Below are 23,672 nucleotides of genomic sequence, written 5' to 3' on the forward strand. Positions count from 1 at the left end.
CGGCACACATAACAAGAGGGGACAGGTACACATAAAAAAGGGGGCAGGCACACATATTAAGAGGGGGCTGGCACACATAATAAGAGGGGGCAGGCGCACATAATAAGAGGGGACAGGCACACATAATAAGAGGGGGCCGGCACACATAATAAGAGGGGGCCGGCACACATAATAAGAGGGGACCTGCACACATAATAAGAGGGGGCCGGCACACATAACAAGAGGGGGCCGGCACACATAACAAGAGGGGGCCGGCACACATAATAAGAGGGGGCCGGCACACATAAGAGGGGGGGCCGGCACACATAATAAGAGGGGGGGCAGCACAGATAATCTTCCACTTCCTGCATCTTCTCTCTACAACCATTATGAGTCTGGCCTGTAGCACAGAGCCCGACAACCGGGGACTCACCATAGCTGCAGGAAGCAGAGGATTGTATGTGCTGGGCCCCTCTACACAAAACAGGCTGTATATATACATAGTGATAATCGCTAAGTGTATGTGAACTTTAGAAAATGGCTGACCAACTAATCGACCAATAAATCGATAAAACAATTTTCATAATTGATTAGTTGTTTCAGCCCTATTTGTCAGTCAAACCCATGTGGCTTCCTTGATGTATAAAAAGATGTGATTCATGAATAAAACATTTTCCACATGTGACACATGAAAATGGCTTCGCTCTTGTGTGAGTTTTGTTATGTTGAATAAGACCTGATTTGTGAGAAAAACTTTTCCCACATTGGGAACATGAAAATGGCTTCTCCCCTGTGTGAGTTCTTTGATGTTTAATAAGACTTGATTTAGAAGTAAAACCTTTTCCACATTCTGAACATAAAAATGGTTTCTCTCCTGTGTGAATTCTTTGATGTCTAATAAGATCACATTTATAAGTAAAACATTTTCCACATTCAGAACATGAAAATGGCTTCTCCCCTGTGTGCGTTCTCTGATGGTGAACAAGATTTGATTTGTCAGTAAAACTTTTTTCACATTCGGAACATGCAAATGGCTTCTCCCCTGTGTGAGTTCTTTGATGTGTAATAAGACGTGATTTCTGAATAAAATATTTACCACATTCTGCACATGAAAATTGCTTTTCCTTATGTTGCCCAACATCCTGTGCTGAATGAGAACTGTATATAAGGATGAATGATGGGACCTGTATAACAGGAGGAGATGAGTGATCTTGGCTGTGAAGGGCTGAGGGTGTATCTGGGATAATGGAATGTTCTTCATATGTATCTTGTGTGATATCATCATCTGCTTTATAATCTGAAGATATAAGATTCCCCTCTGATCTTCTGGTACAGTCATCTGCAGAGAAGAAAACATTCATTTTTGAGTATTAACCCCTTACCGACCAACATTTGTTTTTTTCCTCATCTTTTTCTTAGAGCCATAACATTATATTTTTGCATCTATAGAGATATACAGTGGTTCCTCAACATACGATGGTAATTCGTTCCAAACGACCCATCGTTTGTCGAATCCATCGTATGTTGAGGGATCCGTGCAATGTAAAGTATAGGAAGCTGTACTCACCTGTCCCCGTCGCTCCGGACCAGGTGCTCACCGCTCCCGATGCTGTCCCAGGGGCTCCCGATGCTGTCCCGCTGCTCCGGTGTCTTCTTCGCGATCCTCCGGCTTCTTCCGCATCTTCTGCAGGGTCCGGGCCTCGCTTTCTGGTGACGTTATTACGCTGCTGCACCAGCGCGGCGTGCGTAGTGATGTAATAACGACGCCGGAAAGCGAGGCCCGGACCCTGGAGAAGATGCGCAAGACACTGGAGGATCGCGAAGTGGACCCGGAGCAGCGGGGATAGGTGAGCAAACCTGCCAGGGATGCTTAAACTGCTATCCGACAGCAGCTTAAGCATTTTGCGCTGTCGGAAAGCAGTTAATGCGATGGCCCCGACATATAATAGCATCGTATATCGATGCTGACATCGACATGCGATGGCCTCTGAGAGACCATCGTATGTCTATTTTATCATATGGCAGGGCCATCGTAGGTCAGGGGTTACTGTATTAGGGCTTGTTTGTGGGTTCAATGTTACTTTGTAACAATACAATTCATATTAATATAAAATATACAAAAAAAATTTGGTGAGGTGGAGATGAAAAAAGGGGGTGGGGGGGATGAGGGGTTGGGCTGTTTCACGCCATTCACTGGGCAGTTGTTGACATCTTATGTTTATTCCTCAGGTTGGTACAATCACATTTATACCCAATTTATTTACATTATGTTTTCATACTTTTGAAAAAAATTCTGACTACTAAAACTTTTTTAGTTTTTGGTCTACGGCATTGAGTTAGGGCACATTTTTTGCATCTTGATCTGTAGTATTTATCTCTCCTATTTTGGGGATAGATGGGACATTTCGATTGCTTTTTATTCCATTTCTTTTCTGGGATGTGACCAAATAATTAATGCTTTGACAGCGACATCTAAATGGTTAATAGAGGGCATTAGTGGTTGCTCCGTGCCAACTGTTAAAGGGGTACTCTGTTTAAAGGGGTACTCTGCGAGAAAATATCTTATCCCCCATACAAAGCATAGGGGATAAGATGCCTAATCGCCAGGGTCCAGCTCCGGGCACTCCAGTCATCCGGTGCACGGAGCCAACTCCGCTCCGTGCCGGATGACTGGCCACTACAGCCTCCAAGACCCCTCCATTCATGTCTATTGGAGGAGGATTTCTCTAGGTTCAGGATCCAACCGAGATCCTGAAGAACCTGAGCCGCTCTTTTTATATGTTCCTTCAGATAAGGAATAGAGTCAGCCACAATCAATATGTCGTTTAGATATGGTACTACAAGAATTTTCTCCTTCCTGGGAATAGCCACCACCTCTACCATAACTTTTGAGAAAATGCGGGGGGGCCGAGGAGAGCCCGAAGGGCAGACAAACAAATTGAAAGTGGCGGACTCTGAATGGCGTATCTTAGAAAAGTTTGGGAGTCTTTGTGAACAGATAGGTGGTAGTAAGCGTCCCTGAGGTCTAATGTGGCCATGACTGCCCTGCTTTTTATTAGATGAATGGCTGCCCTTACTGTTTCCATCTTGAACTTTCTGTAGGTTACTAGTTTGTTCAAGGGTTTTAGATTGATGATAGTCCTGAATTTCCCATTTGGCATCTTAACTAGAAAAAGAAGGGAATAGTTACCTGAGCCCCTCTGGTTTTTCGTGACTTCTGGAGGATTATGAAGATTATGAAGAATGCGATTTACCGAGTCTCGACCTTTCCCGACATTACACAGATTACCTAAAATTACCTCTGTGCCCAACCATTCTTTCTTAAGATTAATTTTATTCAAAATAGTCTGAAATATCTTTGCCCAGAATTCTCACACTATTGGGCATGTCCACAATAAATTAATCAAATCTGCATCTGATGTACCACACTTAGGGCAGTCTGGCTTCTTCCAACAGCCTATCTTTTTTAATTGTACCGGTGAGTAATACAAATGATGAATTATTCTTAATTGCATAATCTGGTGCCTTTTATTAATCGAGCATTTTTTGACGTTCCTGAGAATGTCATCCCATGCTTCCTTTGTAATTGGACCAAGGACGGTCTCCCATCTCCTCTTTTTATTTTCTTGGAACTTGACAGTCACAGTTTAAGAGTAATCTATATACAAAATTTAACCTCCTACCCCCCTCTAAATTCATATAATCTATCACCGCATTTGTAAATATCTAACATTTTTCTTTCTTTTTAGTGCATCTATATGCTTCACACAACTGTATATACCAAAACTTGTGTTCATTTTCCAGACCATACTCACTCTGTAGTGTATCAAATTTTTTAATCTCTCCATTTTGGAAAATCTGTGCTACATATTTAATCCCCTTGCCTTTCCAAAAATCACTCCCCAACCCTTTCTTAAATTGTTCCAATTCTATATTATCTCAAATCACAGTATTCCTTATACTACCTTCAATATTACATCTCTTCTTAACTTCCTGCCACGTTCTCCTACATAACCCTATTAATGAAATGTGGGCCACTTCTTTCTTCACTGGAAGCCCCCCTTCCACAAATTCAAAAAAATTCTCATATTGACCTCTATTTTCTTTAAAGGGGTACTCCGGTGCTTACACATCTTATCCCCTATCCAAAGGATAGGGGATAAGATGCCTGATCGCGGTAGTCCCGCCGCTGGGGACGCCCGGGATAATGCACGGGGCACCCCGTTTGTAATCAGTCCCCAGAGCGTGTTCGCTCCTGGTCTGATTACCGGCGACCGCAGGGCCGGCGGCGTGCGACGTCACGCCTCCGCCCTTGTGTGACGTCACGCTCTGCCCCTCAATGCAAGCCTACGGGAGGGGGCGTGATAGCTATCACGCCCCCTCCTGTAAGCTTGCATTGAGGGGCGGAGCGTGACGTCACACAGGGGCGGAGGCGTGACGTCACACACCGCTGGCCATGCGGTAGACCGTAATCAGACCCGGGGCGAACATGCTCCGGGGACTGATTACAAATGGGGTGCCCTGTGCATGATCCTGGGCATCCCCAGCTGCGGGACTCCCACGATCCTTTGGATAGGGGATAAGATGTGTAAGCACTGGAGTACCCCTTTAAATAATTCCACCCAAATCGCTTCCCTCCACCCTTGTTTTATATTCTGAAGGTTCCTAGCCAAAAAATACAACATAAAATCCGGCAATCCCACTCCACCTTCTCCTTCCAAATGTGCCCACCTTACATATTTCATTCGTACCCTACTTCTCCCCCAAATCAAACTACCCATCAAAGCCTCCAATCCTCGAAACCATTTCCCCGGGATCCAACATGGGGATGCTCCCAAAACATATAGCACCTGCGGAAGAACCACCATTTTAATAAGACCCATCCTGTCTACCATCGAGAGAGGAAGTTTTACCCAGGCATCAACTTTTTTCCTTAGCTTACTCATCAACCTAGTTAGATTACACTGTATAAAAGGAACCTACTAAGGGTGACAATAGAATTCCGAAATAATCCAAATTCTCCCCTTCTTACAAAATCTTCACCCCCATTTCTCCCTTGACGTTACCCGGAACCAGTGGCATTCAAGACGATTTACTCCAATTGATTTTAAGACCAGAGACCTTCCCAAATTCCTCCACAACTTTGATTGCTTCTGGGACCCCCTCAAATGCATTATCTAAGAACAAGAGAATATCGTCTGCATACATAAGCAATTTCTCTTCTGCTCCTTTGATCCCAAACCCCCTAATACCTCCCGCTTTCTAAAATTTCCCCACCAAAAATAAGCGGGCAGCCTTGTCCTGTACCTCTTCCAATCGACAATTGTGGTGATAGGGACCCATTAACTGCCACCCTGGCCCTAGGTTTCTTATATAGTAATTTAATCCACTCTACAAACTCCCCCTTGATCCCAAACTTCTTAAGAACTCTCCAAAGGAACCTCCACTCCACCCTGTCAAACGCCTTTATTGCGTTGAGTGACAAGGTGGAGCGGAAGGGACCCGAACCCAACTGAATCTTAGCCATTGCTCTCAGCAAATTATTATGAATTAAGCGCCCCGGGACAAACCCAGTTTGCTCAACTCCTATTATGCCAGGCAAAAGCGGGGATAATCTCCTAGCCAGAAGTTTCGCCAAGATCTTGGCATCTGAATTTATCAAGGAAAAAAGATTCAATCTTTGTATTATCCTTCTATTTTTTTTAGGAATTAGCACTATTTTAGTTTCAAGCATGGAGGGAGGCAGTTCACTTCCCTTCCAAGCTTCCTTCAATACCATACAGAGGGTAGGCAATAACACTTCTCCATACTCTCTATAGATTGCATAAGGAAGACCATCCATCCCTGGAGCTGATGTACCAGAAAAGGTCCTCAATGCCTCTCCTAGCTCCTGTACTGTAATTTCTTTATTAAGGCTTTCCAGGTCTTCCTTCTTGACCTTTAATAATTCAGTTTCTTTAAGATATTCATCTCCCCATCCCCTGCCGGTTCCTCTGTACTATATAGCTGTTGATAATATAATTGAGCTATCTTTTGTAACTCCTCCCGTGATGTCTGCATAACTCCATTACTATCCCGTAGGGCTAGGATTTCATTACTTTACCTCTGAGCTCTGACCAAGTTTGCCAATAATTTCCCTGGGCGAGCCCCTTCCACAAAATCTTTCTGACCTGAAAAAAAGACTTTATGTTGGGCTTTTCCTAAATAGTATTCTGCCAATTTCTTCCGAGCGCGATTCTTCATATCTTTCCTCTGCAAATTTAACCTGGTCCTGTTCCATCTTTTTAACCCCTTAAGGACGCAGGATTTTTCAGTTTTTGCACTTTACTTTTTTCCTCCTTACCTTTTAAAAATCATAACCCTTTCAATTTTCCACCTAAAAATCCATATTATGGCTTATTTTTTGCGTCACCAATTCTACTTTGCAGGGACATTAGTCATTTTACCCAAAAATTCACGGCGAAACGGGGCTTCCATTTCTACGCAGTGCATATTTCGGTAAAAATGACACCTTATCATTATTCTGTAGGCCCATACGGTTAAAACGATCCCCTACTTATATAGGTTTAATTTTGTCGTACTTCTGGAAAAAATCATAACTACATGCAGGAAAATATATACGTTTAAAAATGTCCTCTTCTGACCCCTATAACTTTTTTTTTTTTTCCACATACAGGGCGGTTTGAGGGCTCATTTTTGCGCCATGATCTGAAGTTTTTATCGGTACCATTTTTGTTTTGATCGGACTTTTTGATCACTTTTTATTCATTTTTTAATGATATAAAAAGTGACCAAAAATGCACTATTTAGGACTTTTGAATTTTTTTGCGCAAACGCCATTGACCGTGCGGTTTAATTAATTATATATTTTTAAAGTTCGGACATTTACGCACGCGGCGATACCATATATGTTTATTTTTATTTACACTTTTATTTTTTTTATGGGAAAAGGGGGGTGATTCAAACTTTTATTAGGGAAGGTTAAATGACCTTTATTAACACTTTTTTTTACTTTTTTTTTTTGCAGTGTTATAGCTCCCATAGGGGCCTATAACACTGCACACACTGATCTCTCATGGTGATCACTGGCGTGTATTAACACGCTGTGATCAGTGTTATCGGCGCTTGACTGCTCCTGCCTGGATCTCAGGCACGGAGCAGTCATTCGTTGATCGGACACCGAGGAGGCAGGTAAGGGCCCTCCCGGTGTCCTGTAAGCTGTTCGGGATGCCGCGATTTCACCGCAGCGGTCCCGAACAGCCCGATTGAGCAGCCGGGTCACTTTGACTTCAGACTCGGCGGTCAGTTTTGATCGCCGCGTCTGAAGGGTTAATACAGGGCATAACCACGATCGGTGATGTTCTGTATTAGCCGCGGGTCCCGGCCATTGATAGCCGCCGGGACCGACCTGATATGCCGCGGGGACACCGCGTGACCCCGCGGGAGCCGGCGGAGGACGTAAATATACGTCCTTCGTAGTTAAGGGGTTAAATTCCATTTTTTTCCTTTGTATTTCCCTATACAAAATCCCCCGTAATACCGCCTTAATAGTATCCCACACTATTGAGTGTGTTGCCGAGTTTTTATAAATTTCCCAACATTCCCATATTTCTTTCACAATTTCTAACTTCTTTCCTATCAAATTAAGCCAATGCGGATTCAAACAAAAAAAACCTCTCCCTGTCTTTTCCCCTGGGCCCAAATCTCAATTCCAGTACTACTGGAGAATGGTCTGAAATAGTAATTCCTTTATACCTAATACCTTGAATAAAACGCAACCCCCTGTCGTTGAGAGAATTATGTCTATACGTGATGCTACTTTATGGGAGGCTGAAAAACATGAAAACACCCTCCTATCAGGATTCATAAAACGCCACGGGTCTCTCAACCCATTTCTACACATAACTTATAAAGGGGGGTTTCCGACTCTCTACCCATCCCGGTTGACGATCTGTCCAAGGAAGAATTCAATACACAATTATAGTCCCCTAACAAATATAAGGGGAGGTGTTCTTTCCCTCTGACAAAATCTATTAACTCCAGAAGAGGACGATTGGAGAATGGGGGAGGGACATAGAAAAAGGCCACTACTCCCTCCCAATCGTAAAATTTAGCATATAAAAAAAACATACTGCCCCCTTTTGTCAATTTTCCTACCAATAATTTTTTATTGTATGGCCTTATGTATATAGACTGAAACCCCCGCTGAATAACTAGATGCCGAGGTGTGGAGCTCCAATTGTGCCAATCTCCTAGCAATCTTCCCTACGGTTTCTTTAGTAACATGCGATTCAACAAAACATACTATTGCTGGCAAATAATTTTGTACCCTATCAAATATGGCCACTCTTTATTCGCTCCCCCATTCCCCTCACATTCCAAAAAAACACCTTTAATTTATCCGACATTATCCTTGACGTCTAAAAAGGAAGAGAAAGAAAAAATAAATAAATAAATAAAAACCAACCCCCTTCTGACAGTTCCACCCCTCCCCCCCCTTCCTTCTCATGACCTGCTAACATTATCCTTTCTCTATCCAAAGTCACCCCCCCCTCCCCTCTACTAACAAAGATAGTAACAATAAATAATCATTTTATCCCTTCCTGATCCATCCAATTCCCTGCTTCGGTGCAATCTACAAAAAAAAAAAAAAGACCTTTTCCTTATACACCACACGTAACCTAGCAGGGAATAACAGAGAAAACTGTATTTTTGCTGCCGCCAACCTTCTTTTTGTCTCTCTAAAGGATGCCCTCTTAATTTGAGTAGCCCTAGCATAGTCTGGGTATATTGAGACCTTCGCTCCACTGTAGAGAAGCTGGCCCTTCTCACGTGCCTTCCGGATTATAATGTCCCGGTCGTTAGAACAGAAGAGCTTTGCTATTATAGTCCTAGGGGGGGGTCCGGGAGGGGGCCTCCTAGCCGGGACTAGATGTACCTGCTCCAGACCAAACATAGGTGACAAATCCTGTTGGCCAACTAATTCCTGTAACCATGTGAGACAAAAAGATCTAATGTCACCACCTTCCGCGTCTTCTGGGAATCCCACCATCCTGATGTTGGATCTTCTAGATCTATCCTCTAGGTCAGTAACCTTCATTTTCAACTCCCCCACCTCTTTCCTTAAGGCTTTAGAATCTTCTGAGAGAGCCAAGACTTCTTTTTCAACTATCGTGAGTACCCTCTCCATTGCTTTAGTGCGATCTTTAATTTTATTAGTCTCATCCTTTATTATGGAGAGGTCAGAGACAAGAGACCCAACCTTGGTATGAAGATCCACCAAGGAGTGATTACGCCTCAGAACTTCCTCCACGATCTTCTCAATTTTAGATTTATTCACTCCTGACGCCTCCTCCTCTCCATCATCAGATATATCCTGTAATACGGTATAGCGAGAGCGTGTGTTCTCTACTCCAGCCTTAGGGGGGGAAGATTTATTACTTCTCGTTTTAGTCCACCCTGGTGAAGCCTTCACAAATGTATCCATCTTGCCAATCCCAGTAGCCCCTTTAGGAGAGACAGATCTTCTGACATTAGGCTTGGGAGGCATGATCTCTCCTTCACCCCACTGAGTATGTGTTACTAGTGTCCTCCCGGTTGTGCTGAAATGTTCACGGGATGACCGGATCGATCCAGCAGCAGTCTCTTAAAAGTGCTCAGAGTATATCCAGCGCCGCTGAATTCCATCCGTCCCAGGCTACACAGAGAGCGTGGACACCGCAACTCTCCTCCAGCGCATGTTTCCCTGCTTTCGCCTACATGTCTTTATCAGCTGACAGGCCCGTCATAGGGCGCAGGTCAAGTCCACACACCGAAGCAGGGAGGGGGGAAGACAGAAAGAAAAACCCGGCAGGGGAGCCGGGGAAGCCAGACAGCGGCCCCCCGCCCAGACTCCCCCACCTACCTCCAGAAAGATGGGCTCCACCGATCGGAGGGCGGCTCCACCGCCCAGCTGCCTCACCCTGTCCGGATCAATTTCAAGACCACACCGGGTCACCGGAGACATCCACGCCGGGCCCGCAGCACCTCGGGGGGGCCCCCAGAAGCTCATCGGCGGCCAGGTAAAGGGATTTCAGGGAGGAGGAGGGCGGAAGGAGGAGGATTTTGCGCAGCTGCACTACGCCATGACGTCACATCCTGCTGCTGTTGTTCTGAGCAGTCCTCTTTACTCTTCTTGGGATACATTGTCTCCTGTTCTGGCTGCAGATGGACCCCGACAAGGTCCGTACCCTGTGCCCACAGGGGCTCCATGCCATTGAAAGGTTCCGGGGTTTGCCAATTTCTATAGACAGTTCATCCCAAACGTCTCTTTCCTCACAGCTCCTATTTCTGCTCTGACAAAGAAAGTGACGGATGTGAAGCAGTGGATCCCTGAAGCAGAGTCAGATTTCTATCATCTCAAGGACTGCTTTGCTTCCTCTCCAGTTCTCCATCATCTAGACACCTCCAAACAGTTCTTTCTTGAAGATGACGCTTCTTCTATTGGAGCAGGTGCCGTCCTGTTGCAGAAGAACTCTAAAGCGAGGTTATCTCATGTATTCATCTGCAAAAAGGAACTATACCATCGGCGATAGAGAGCTGCTTGCTATCAAGATGGCCTTGGAGGAATGGAGATACCTCTTGGAGGGGGCTCTGCATCCTGTGGTGATATACACTGACCATTAGAACCTGACGTATCTACAGTCTGCACAGTGACTAAACCCTCGTCAGGCCTGATGGGCCCTTCTCTTTGCCAGGTTCAAATTTCTCCTGCATGTCCGCCCAGAGGATAAGAATGTGAAGGCAGGCGAACTTTCCCGCTCCTTTTACCCAGTAGACCAAATTGAAGAACCTCAACACATCGATCTGTCTCGTCTGATTTCTGTGGCCCCAGTCAGGGTGAAAGACATTCCTCCAGGGAAGATCTTTGTTTCGCCTACCAAGGGGAAGCAAATTCTTATTTGGGGACATTGCTCAAAGTATGCTGGTCACCATGGGGTGCGTAAGACACTTGACTTGCTGTCCCGTCATTACTGGTGGCCTACCATGCCTAAGGATGTCCGAGAGTTTGTGTCGGCCTGCACCTCCTGTGCTCGTAATAAAGCCTCCCGAACCAAGCCTGCTAGGTTGTTACTGCCTTTACCCATTCCTAAAGTTGTGTGGCAGGACAAAGTGATGGACTTCATTACGGATCTTCCTTCCTCTACTGGCTGTTCTGTAATCTGGGTAGTGGTAGATAGATTTTGGAAAATGGCACATTTTGTTCCCCTTCCTGGACGGCCTTCTGCTAGTCGATTGGTCTGTCTGTTTATGGAACACGTCCTCCGTCCACTTGGTCTACATCTGTACATTGAATCCAGTTGCGAAGTACAGTTCACTTCCAGATTTCAGAAAGCTCTCTGTGAGCTACTTGAAGTCAAGTTGGATTTCGCCTCTGGTAACCATCTTCAGTCAAATAGGCAAGTTGAGCGAGTAAGAATTAGAGAATTACTTCCATCACTTTGTCTCTGCACAGTATCATGACTAGGTCCGGCTTCTGCCTTGGGCATAATTTTCCTACAGCCATTCCGGAGAATCTACAGGCTCTTCTCCATTATTTATAATGTACAGACTTCATTCCCATGCTCCTCTTCTCTTGCCTGCATCCTCTGAGGTACCATCTGCTTATTCCTCATTTATACTTTCTCAGCATCTGGAGGTGACGGTTATGTACTAGCCCTCATGCCCCATCCTATAAACATGATTAGAGGGGGCGTGGCGTGACATCACCGCTGCCGGCCCGGAGATTGCGGGGGTCCCCAGTGGCAGGACCCCCACAATCTAATATCTTATCCCCTATCCAAAGGATAGGGCATAAGATATTTACAGCGGAGTACCCCTTTAACATTGTATATTTAATTGTGAGCTGCACCATCTGTTTCCTATAACCACTGTTTGAAGAAAGTGTCTTCTGAAAATTGGCCGTAGCTTTGAGAGTTGATTTTGAATCCATAATTGACCCAAAAAGTTCAAAGTAGCTCATCTGTGATTGACCCAAAAAGTTCAAAGTAGCTCATCTGTGATCTGTGATAACACCAGCCGATAACAGTGCCCACTTCCACCCTGCTGACGTTGAGTCGAAGTGAAGCTGTTTTCAGATACGTTGTGGCCCAGTCTTGTGTCTTGTTCAGTGGTGGTCGGGTTCTTCCCCTTGGCCTTGTCTCTGAGCACTGAAAACCTTGTACTTCTAGCCCCTCCAGGTAGGTTGCAGTTCTGGAATATGACAGAACTGGAGGATAATGGGACCCTGGAGGCTTCACATTGGATTTTTCTTAAAGCAGTACTCTGCTGCTAGACATCTTATCCCCTATCCAAATGATAGGGGTAAAGATGTCTGATCGCAGGAGTCCCGCTGCTGGGCCCCCTGCGATCTCCTGCAGCACCCAGTGTTCTAAGAAGACCTTGACTTCCTGCGGCAGAAGTCGTGACATCACACCACTCCCCTTCCATTCATGTCTACGGAATGGGACGTGGTGTCTGACAAGCCCCCTCCCATATAATTGAATGGAGGGGACGTGGCGTGACATCAGGAGGGGTCTTGGCTGTGATGTCACTATCACGGCCTCCGGTTCCTAGCATTCTGAACAAAATGTCCAGAATCAGAGTATCTCTTTAAATCTTTCCCACATAATTTGTGTCTTTATTTCTCAACATGTTTCTTACGACCCTGATGACTATTTGCTGTTCAATAGGCATTCAGGTTTATACAAGTTGAAATTGGAAAATATGTACAAAAATTATGATATGGTCAAAATACTCCCCTGCCTAATAATAAACACAGTGTATATGCACACTCACACTATATGCACACTCACACTATATGCACACTCACAATTACCTTCTAGTATACATCTATCAGGCAGGTGCACCCAGCCCCTCCCCCCAGCACCCCTGCTGGTTACTAGTATATGTAATACACATCCTGGCTTGGCGCTGAGCACAGTCACAGTGAAATACTTTACAGCATCAAGCCAAGATGGCGGACATCACCTCATCATCAGGAATGTCCACTGGGATGGTGGAGACATACGCAGCAGTCCTTCCATCCAGCAGGTATATTTCATGTCCATATCCCAACTATATTCTACATCCATATTATAAATGCACAATGTGTGTTATCTCCTATAACCGGGTCACATGATCATCCATATTTAGTTAATGTTTTGGCTAAATGGGGGAAAATACAGAAGAAAAGAGGCAGGACAGAGAGATGAAAGAATTCTACACAAAATTACTGCAGCCGGTGACTGAGTAGAATTTGTAATTGTTCTCTACATTTAGTGGTTACTACTCACCTGAGAGGTTACCTGTAGGGATGTTCTCCTTATACTGCTCATCACTGCTCACATCTGTCTCTTCTTCTTTCTTTATGTTTATAGTATTAATATAGATCTGATCTTTCCCTGTAGGAATGTCCTCCTTATACTGCTCATTACACGTCACATCTGTCTCTTCTTCTTCCTTTATGTCTGTAGTATTAATATAGATCCAATGTTTTCCTGTAGGAATATCCTCCTTATACTGCACATCATCGCTCACATCTGTCTCTTCTTCTTCCTTTATGTCTGTAGTATTAATATAGATCCGATCTTTTCCTGTAGGAATGGTCTCCTTATACTGCTCATGACTGCTCACATCTGTCTCTTCTTCTTCCTTTATGTCTGTAGTATTAATATAGATCCGATCTTTTCCTGTAGGAATGTCCTCCTTATACTGCTCATCACCGCTCACATCTGTCTCTTCTTCTTCCTTTATGTCTGTAGTATTAATATAGATCCGATCTTTTCCTGTAGGAATGTCCTCCTTATACTGCTCATCACCGCTCACATCTGTCTCTTCTTCTTTCTTTATGTCTATAGTATTAATATAGATCTGTTCTTTCCCTGTAGGAATGTACTGGTCATCAAGAGGACGGGGACACCTCTCTGGTGCTGTTCTCTTACTGGATCTGACTGTAGGGAACACATACAGAGACTGAATTCATTCTTTACATACAAATAATGAGGTGACGTGTGTATATAGTCATGTCTATTACCTGGTGATGTGAGGGGCTGCTGATCCTCCATCATCACCTGATCCTTGTACTGATCCTTGTGTCCTTCTACATACTCCCACTCCTCCATGGAGAAATAGACCGCCACGTCCTGACACCTTATAGGAACCTGACACATAATGATACAGTCATCACCCCGACCCCTCCAGTGGTGTTACTGTATAATTTCCCAGCATTCCCAGCAGTGTCACCTCTCCAGTCATCACCAGACCCCTCCATTACTGTATAATGTCCCAGCATTCCCAGCAGTGTCACCTCTCCAGTCATCACCAGACCCCTCCATTACTGTATAATGTCCCAGCAGTGTCACCTCTCCAGTCATCACCAGACCCCTCCATTACTGTATAATGTCCCATCATTCCCAGCAGTGTCACCTCTCCAGTCATCACCAGACCCCTCCATTACTGTATAATGTCCCAGCAGTGTCACCTCTCCAGTCATCACCAGACCCCTCCATTACTGTATAATGTCCCAGCAGTGTCACCTCTCCAGTCATCACCAGACCCCTCCATTACTGTATAATGTCCTAGCAGTGTCACCTCTCCAGTCATCACCAGACCCCTCCATTACTGTATAATGTCCCAGCAGTGTCACCTCTCCAGTTATCACCAGACCCCTCCATTACTGTATAATGTCCTAGCAGTGTCACCTCTCCAGTCATCACCAGACCCCTCCATTACTGTATAATGTCCCAGCATTCCCAGCAGTGTCACCTCTCCAGTCATCACCAGACCCCTCCATTACTGTATAATGTCCCAGCAGTGTCACCTCTCCAGTCATCACCAGACCCCTCCATTACTGTATAATGTCCCAGCAGTGTCACCTCTCCAGTCATCACCAGACCCCTCCATTACTGTATAATGTCCCAGCATTCCCAGCAGTGTCACCTCTCCAGTCATCACCAGAACCTTCCATTACTGTATAATGTCCCAGCAGTGTCACCTCTCATCACCAGACCCCTCCATTACTGTATAATGTCCCAGCAGTGTCACCTCTCCAGTCATCATCAGACCCCTCCATTACTGTATAATGTCCCAGCAGTGTCACCTCTCCAGTCATCACCAGATTATGATCCTGTCGGTCATCTTGTTCCTGTCTCTCTCCATGGTTGATGGGTCATCCAGGAGAATTCTCTTATATAGAAGATATCAGCAGAGGATCCTGGATTGGAGAAACCTGAAGGGAAGAAGAGGAGACGATGGGAAATGGCGGCTGCTAATGGAAACAACAACAGACGGAGAAAGAGAAAAAAAGAGACAAATACACAGAAAGTTCTGGATCTTGTGATCTTCTTCCTTAAGTCATAAAACCTTGTGGATCTGAAGGGGTTAATAGTAATGTCCCCTCCCCCAGCGCTCCTGATGTCACCACAACCGTATATACCTCCACCTGCAGACTGTACTGGAGCCGTGTACTTACAGGACCTGCGATGATGTCACCGTCATGTGATCAGTCACATGGAGGAGGAGGAGTCACATGATCAGGGGCTGCTGCTCTAGGCTCATCTGCTCAGTGTATGCAGGACTCTGCTGTGCTGGTTGTGATCGCTGCTGGATGAGCTGAAGTTATGTGTATGCAGCAGAGCTGTGTGTGTGTGATGTGCGTGGTGCAGAGCTGTGTATGTGTGTGTTATATATGTCTGCAGCAGAGCTGTGTGTAATGTGCATGTAGCTGAGCTGTATGTGTACACAGTAGAGCTGTATATGTGTAATGTACATGTAGCTGAGCTGTATGTGTACACAGTAGAGCTGTATATGTGTAATGTGCATGTAGCTGAGCTGTATGTGTACACAGTAGAGCTGTATATGTGTAATGTACATGTAGCTGAGCTGTATGTGTACACAGTAGAGCTGTATATGTGTAATGTGCATGTAGCTGAGCTGTATGTGTACACAGTAGAGGTGTATATGTGTAATGTACATGTAGCTGAGCTGTATGTGTACACAGTAGAGCTGTATATGTGTAATGTGCATGTAGCTGAGCTGTATGTGTACACAGTAGAGCTGTATATGTGTAATGTGCATGTAGCTGAGCTGTATGTGTACACAGTAGAGCTGTATATGTGTAATGTGCATGTAGCTGAGCTGTATGTGTACACAGTAGAGCTGTATATGTGTAATGTGCATGTAGCTGAGCTGTATGTGTACACAGTAGAGCTGTATATGTGTAATGTACATGTAGCTGAGCTGGATGTGTACACAGTAGAGCTGTATATGTGTAATGTACATGTAGCTGAGCTGGATGTGTACACAGTAGAGCTGTATATGTGTAATGTACATGTAGCTGAGCTGTATGTGTACACAGTAGAGCTGTATATGTGTAATGTGCATGTAGCTGAGCTGTATGTGTACACAGTAGAGCTGTATATGTGTAATGTACATGTAGCTGAGCTGTATGTGTACACAGTAGTGCTGTATATGTGTAATGTGCATGTAGCTGAGCTGTATATGTGTAATGTACATGTAGCTGAGCTGTATGTGTACACAGTAGAGTTGTGTGTAATGTGCATGTAGCTGAGCTGTATGTGTACACAGTAGTGCTGTATATGTGTAATGTACATGTAGCTGAGCTGTATGTGTACACAGTAGAGCTGTATATGTGTAATGTACATGTAGCTGAGCTGTATGTGTACACAGTAGAGCTGTATATGTGTAATGTGCATGTAGCTGAGCTGTATGTGTACACAGTAGAGCTGTATATGTGTAATGTACATGTAGCTGAGCTGTATGTGTACACAGTAGAGCTGTATATGTGTATTGTACATGTAGCTGAGCTGTATGTGTACACAGTAGAGCTGTATATGTGTAATGTACATGTAGCTGAGCTGTATGTGTACACAGTAGAGCTGTATATGTGTAATGTGCATGTAGCTGAGCTGTATGTGTACACAGTAGTGCTGTATATGTGTAATGTACATGTAGCTGAGCTGTATGTGTACACAGTAGAGCTGTATATGTGTAATGTACATGTAGCTGAGCTGTATGTGTACACAGTAGAGCTGTATATGTGTAATGTACATGTAGCTGAGCTGTATGTGTACACAGTAGAGCTGTATATGTGTAATGTGCATGTAGCTGAGCTGTATGTGTACACGGTAGAGCTGTATATGTGTAATGTGCATGTAGCTGAGCTGTATGTGTACACGGTAGAGTTGTATATGTGTAATGTACATGTAGCTGAGCTGTATGTGTACACGGTAGAGTTGTATATGTGTAATGTACATGTAGCTGAGCTGTATATGTGTACACAGTAGAGCTGTATATGTGTAATGTACATGTAGCTGAGCTGTATGTGTATAGAGTAGAGCTGTATATGTGTAATGTACATGTAGCTGAGCTGTATGTGTACACAGTAGAGCTGTATATGTGTAATGTGCATGTAGCTGAGCTGTATGTGTACACAGTAGTGCTGTATATGTGTAATGTACATGTAGCTGAGCTGTATGTGTACACAGTAGAGCTGTATATGTGTAATGTACATGTAGCTGAGCTGTATGTGTACACAGTAGAGCTGTATATGTGTAATGTGCATGTAGTTGAGCTGTATGAGTACACAGTAGAGCTGTATATGTGTAATGTACATGTAGCTGAGCTGTACGTGTACACAGTAGAGCTGTATATGTGTAATGTACATGTAGCTGAGCTGTATGTGTACACAGTAGTGCTGTATATGTGTAATGTGCATGTAGCTGAGCTGTATGTGTACACAGTAGTGCTGTATATGTGTAATGTAGCTGAGCTGTATGTGTACACAGTAGAGCTGTATATGTGTAATGTGCATGTAGCTGAGCTGTATGTGTACACAGTAGTGCTGTATATGTGTAATGTACATGTAGCTGAGCTGTATGTGTACACAGTAGAGCTGTATATGTGTAATGTACATGTAGCTGAGCTGTATGTGTACACAGTAGAGCTGTATATGTGTAATGTGCATGTAGTTGAGCTGTATGAGTACACAGTAGAGCTGTATATGTGTAATGTACATGTAGCTGAGCTGTACGTGTACACAGTAGAGCTGTATATGTGTAATGTACATGTAGCTGAGCTGTATGTGTACACAGTAGAGCTGTATATGTGTAATGTACATGTAGCTGAGCTGTATGTGTACACAGTAGAGCTGTATATGTGTAATGTACATGTAGCTGAGCTGTATGTGTACACAGTAGAGCTGTATATGTGTAATGTACATGTAGCTGAGCTGTATGTGTACACAGTAGAGCTGTATATGTGTAATGTACATGTAGCTGAGCTGTATGTGTACACAGTAGAGCTGTATATGTGTAATGTACATGTAGCTGAGCTGTACGTGTACACAGTAGAGCTGTATATGTGTAATGTACATGTAGCTGAGCTGTATGTGTACACAGTAGAGCTGTATATGTGTAATGTGCATGTAGTTGAGCTGTATGTGTATACAGTAGAGCTGTATATGTGTAGATTATGTATAACTCCCTATATACATATATACAGACATACGGTAGATATTATCGCACTATATCACACTGTCCGCTCTTTGTGCACTGATACTATATCACAGTTATTGGGGGTCTCTTAGATGACACCATAAGAAGTGCTGGATGATGTGCGGCATTTCCTTCCTGGGAGAAGACTGGATGTCCCACAAGCCAAGGACGTCCATCACCACAAGAGTAGTAGAGATGAGGAGGAGATGAACGCTGCCACCAAGGGTTCTGTAGTTTTACCTATGTGCAGTAGGAGGCGCTGATCACATTATCACCAGTATCCCTTCCCGGCCTTTTGTCTTAGATGAAGTCTAGTACCTTCCTGTTAGTTGGCGGTGTGGGAGACATCAAGGCAGGATGGAGAACCACACAGAGTGGTGCAGGTGTACCAGGGTCAGCTGTATGTCCGGGCTGCAGACCCCGAGGCGACCTGCACTCTCTAGATCTCGCCCTAAGGTTCGGGTAGGGTAAGAGCCGAGGTGTAGAAGTGCCCTAGGAGTGGTGACCCCAGGGTGCCGGAACTCACTTGGGAATAGTGACCCCACCTGACTGATGGCGCGCAGCACGCACTTTATCCCTCACTCTTCTGGGCACTCACCCTTAGTATCCCGGCCTTCCAGCTAGGATCGGAGAATTTTTATAGAACCGGTCGATGTCCCCGCAGTATTACACTGTGCACATCCACTTATTTTTTATTTATATGTTTTGTCACTGCGTCCACGTTTGTGTTCTTTTAAATGTCACTAGGATTTGTCAGGGTGCGGTGCCCTTCTGGGTGTCCCTCCTGCCAGTCTAAGGTATGTGTGACCAGCAGGTTCCTCACCTCTTTGCCATGCCCCGTGGCATTCCTGCTTCGGTAGGAAGGTCAAACCGGTTTTACTGGCTCCTTGGTGGCAACCTGGTTAACGCCTAGTTGTTTGCCAGGAACACTTTTCGGTCCCCGAGTAGCTTCGGCGAAAGGGGACATTGTACCTGGAACCTTGCCAGGCGGGGAACGGACCGGGATACCTACTGAAATCATTCAGAAGGCATCCTGGCAAATTGTCGAGGGACATTGTCGAAACACCTGCCAACCCACACACACACACACATATCAGCGATCGACGAAGATCACCGGTCAATTCAGACCGGCGTTCTGCGGCAATCCCAGGTCATTCGGGCCACCAATCATCCTCTGTACTGTCCTGGGAGGTGGCAGAGTTTTTTTCCCCAAAACAATTGGGTCAACAGCATTGGGGGGTTTCAAGTTGCCTCAAATGTGCAGCGCTCTCTCCCCACCTGAGCGGGTTGCGCATTTGAGGTAACAGAATAGGGACGGCCCCACACATCCCCTTCCCAGAATGATGATTCAGAGTATAGGGTTTGGGGCGGGCATCATTTTTACTTTCGTATATACTCTGGGTCATCATTCTGGGAAAATAATTGGCATATCAGTAGTAAAATAGCAATTTTTATTTTCCCCAAACTACACTTTATCCATTCGTGGAAAATAAATTTAGGAAACACCTGTGCGTTCAAAATATCCTCTTTACCCCTATACCTGTTCATCAGGGTGGGTACTTTCTGTAATGGTGTCACATGTGGGTGTTTCATTTTTGTATTTTCCTGTATGTAACCGTCAGCTACTGATATGCCATAGGCCTCAAATACAAACAGACCTCTATGACTTCTGAGCCTTGTTGTGCTCCCGCCCAGCACGTTACCCCATATGTGGATGTATTGCCATAGTCAGGGGAAAAAGCCCTCCAAAATTTGTAACCCAATTTCTCCCATTACCCCTTGTGAAAATGTAAAAAATTTGGTAACCCCAGCATTTTAGTAAAAAAATAAATAACATTTTTCAATTTAAGGCCCACTGTTCAAAAAACCTGTGAGGTGTAAGTACTCACTGTACCCCTTGTTACCTTCCTTGAGGGGTGTAGTTAAAAAATTGTGGCACTTTGCTTTTTTGCACTTTGCAGTGCAAATCACCACTTTAGGCCTCAAATCTCATCGGTGCTGTCTCACTCCTAAACCCTGTTTTACACCCGCATAGTGCTTTCCCGCCATATATGGGGTATTTCCTTATTCTGGAGAAATTGGGCTACAAATTTTAGAGTTTTTTTTCTCCTACAACATTAATAATTTTGGTTAATACCAGCAATTCAGTGTTAAAAATCAAATGTTTTACTTTTACGGCCCACTGTTGAAAAAACATGTGAGGTGTAAGTACTCACTATAACCCTTGTTACATTCCTTGAGTGGTTTACTTTCCAAAATGTGTCACATGTGGGGGGTTTCTGTTGTTCTTGCACAATGGGGGCTTTGTAAACACACATGGCCCCTGACTTTAATTCCAACAAACTTTTCACTCCAAAATCCCAATGCGCTCCTATTCTGAGCATTGTAGTGCGCCCGTAGAGCACTTTACATCCACATATGGGGTATTTTCTTTCTTAGGGGAAAAGGCCCCAAAAATGTGTAGTGAAATTTCACCTATTACCCCATGGGAAAATGAATAATTTGGGGTAAGACTATCAATATAGTGTGAAAAATCTAACTTTTCACTTTTACGGCCCAAAAAAACTGAGGTGTAAGTACTCACTGTAACCCTTGTTACCTTTCTGGAGGGGTGTAGTTGTCAGGTGGGGGGGGGGGGGGTTCTGCTGTTCTGGCACCATGGGAGGTTTGTAAATGCACATGGCCCCGACTTCTATTCCAGCAAAATTCTCTTTCCAAAATTCCAGTGGCGCTCATTCTGTTCTGAGACTTGTAGTGTGCCAGCAGAGCACTTTACGTCCACATATGGGGCATTTTCTTTATCTGGAGAAATTGGGTTTCAAATTTTTGGGCCCATTTTCTCCTATTACACCATGTGAAAATAAAAAATTTGGAGTAACACCATCATTTTAGTGTTAAAAGTAAAAATTCTTCACTTTTATGGCCCACTGTTCAAAAAACCTGTGAACTGTAAGTACTCACTGTAACCCTTGTTTCTTCTATTCTTTCCATTTTCTCCTATTACAACATGTGAAAATGAAAAATTTGGAGTAACACCATCATTTTAGTGGTAAAAATAAAATTTTTCATTTTCTTGTCCAAGTTTAATGCAAACCCGTCAAACACCTGTGAGGTGCTAAGGCTCATTGTACCCCTTGTTACGTTTCTTGAGGGGTGTTTTTTTTTTTTTTGTTTGTTTGCTTGCTGTTTTGGCACCCTGGGGACTTGCTAAATGCAACATACCCCCAAATAATCATTTCAGCAAAATTCTCTTTCAAAAGGCCAAATTTTGATCCTTCTCTTCTGAGCATTGTAGTGCGCCAGCAGAGCACTTTACATCCACATATGGGGTATCTCCATACTCAGAAGAAATGGGGTTTTAAGTTTTGGTGGGCATTTTGTCCTATTACCCATTGTGAAAAATAACAATTTGGGTTAACACCAGCATTTTAGTGTTAAAAATCTAATTTTCCATTTTAACATCCAACTTCAACGCAAAGTCGTCAAACACCTGTGAGGTGTTAAGGCTCACTGAACCCCTTGTTACGTTCCTTGAGGGGTGTAGTTTCCAGTAGTATGCCATGTGTTTTTTTTTTTTTTTTTTTTTTTTTTTTTGCTGTTCTGGCACCATGGGGGCTTCCTAAATGCAACATGGCCCCGACAAACCATGACAGCAAAATCCCACAGTGTCTCTTTCCCTCTTGCGCCATGTTGTGCGCCCGCAGAGCACTTTATGTTAACATGTGAGGTATTTCCATACTTGAGAGAAATTGGGCTACAATTTGTGGGGGGCTTTTTCTCCTTATACCACTTTTAAAAATGAAAAAAAATGGGTCTACAAGAACATGTTAGTGTAAAAAATTAAGATTTAGATTTGTTTTCCTCCACTTTGCTGCTATTCCTGTGAGACACCTAAAGGGTTACCAAAATTTCTGAATGTCATTTTGGATACTTTGAGGGGTGCAGTTTCTAAAATGGGGTCATTTATGGGGTATTTCTAACAGAAAAGCCCATCAAATCCACTTCAAACTTAACTGGTCCCTGAAAAAATGCATTTTTTGTGAAAATTTTGAAAATTGCTGCTATACTCTGATGTCTTCAAAAAGTAAAAACAAGTCAACTTTATGATGCAAATATAAAGTAGACATATTTTATATGTGAATCAATATATAATTTTTTTGGAATATCCATTTTCCTTACAAGTGGAGAGTTTCAAAGTTAGAAAAATGATAAATTTTCATGAAATTTGGGGATTTTTCACCAAGAAATGATGCAAGTAATGACGAATATTTACCACTATGTTAAAGTAGAATATGTCAAGAAAAAACTATTTTAGAATAAAAGGTAAAAGCATCTCAGAGTTATTAATGCTTAAAGTGACAGTGGTCATATTGCAAAAAAAGGGCTCAGTCCTTAACCCCTTAAGGACTTAGCCCTTTTTCACCTTAAGGACTCGGACGTTTTTTGCAATTCTGACCACTGTCACTTTAAACATTAATAACTCTGGAATGCTTTTAGTTATCATTCTGATTCCGAGATTGTTTTTTTCGTGACATATTCTACTTTAACATAGTGGTAAAAAATTTTGGGAAATTGTATCCTTTCTTGGTGAAAAATCCCCAAATTTCATGAAAAAAAAGAAAATTTAGCATTTTTCTAACTTTGAAGCTCTCTGCTTGTAAGGGAAATGGATATTCAAAATAAAAAAATTTTGGGTTCACATATACAATATGTCTACTTTATGTTTCCATCATAAAATTGATGAGTTTTTACTTTTGGAAGACATCAGAGGGCTTCAGAGTTCAGCAGCAATTTTCAAATTTTTCACAAAATTTTCAAACTCCCTATTTTTCAGGGACCAGTTCAGTTTTGTAGTGGATTTGAAGGGTCTTCATATTAGAAATACCCCACAAATGACCCCATTATAAAAACTGCACCCCCCAAAGTATTCAAAATGACATTCAGTAAGTGTTTTAACCCTTTAGGTGTTTCACAGGAATAGCAGCAAAGTGAAGGAGAAAATTCAAAATCTTCATTTTTTACACTCGCATGTTCTTGTAGACCCAATTTTTGAATTTTTGCAAGGGGTAAAAAGGAGAAATTTTTTACTTGTATTTGAAACCCAATTTCTCTCGAGTAAGGACATACCTCATATGTCTATGTTAATTGTTCAGCGGGCGC

The 23,672-nt window shown here is 43.5% G+C and overlaps 2 protein-coding genes across 2 annotated transcripts in view; both read right to left on the minus strand.

Annotated features, from left to right (window-relative positions):
* The window catches only part of LOC130306975 (oocyte zinc finger protein XlCOF7.1-like), a 308,614-nt gene that overhangs the window by 142,814 nt on the left and 142,128 nt on the right, over window positions 1–23,672 (minus strand). The window lies entirely within an intron of this gene.
* Window positions 299–15,407, minus strand: LOC130298035 (oocyte zinc finger protein XlCOF7.1-like). Its single transcript, XM_056550921.1, has 4 exons — window positions 15,098–15,407; window positions 14,033–14,159; window positions 13,293–13,949; window positions 299–1,318 (listed from the first exon to the last, which is right to left on the minus strand). Exons 1-4 carry the CDS (start codon window positions 15,107–15,109, stop codon window positions 585–587), a joined length of 1,530 nt encoding a protein of 509 aa, XP_056406896.1. The 5' UTR covers window positions 15,110–15,407; the 3' UTR covers window positions 299–584.

Source organism: Hyla sarda, chromosome 1 (genome assembly GCF_029499605.1).
Source record: "Hyla sarda isolate aHylSar1 chromosome 1, aHylSar1.hap1, whole genome shotgun sequence".
NCBI lineage: Eukaryota > Metazoa > Chordata > Amphibia > Anura > Hylidae > Hyla > Hyla sarda.

Coding starts and splice junctions, on each gene's coding strand:
- LOC130298035 (XM_056550921.1), bottom strand. Junction 13,950..14,032: donor GCAGCCCCTCACATCACCAG/GTAATAGACATG, acceptor TGTTCCCTACAG/TCAGATCCAGTAAGAGAACA. Junction 1,319..13,292: donor CCCTACAGGTAACCTCTCAG/GTGAGTAGTAAC, acceptor TCTTCTCTGCAG/ATGACTGTACCAGAAGATCA.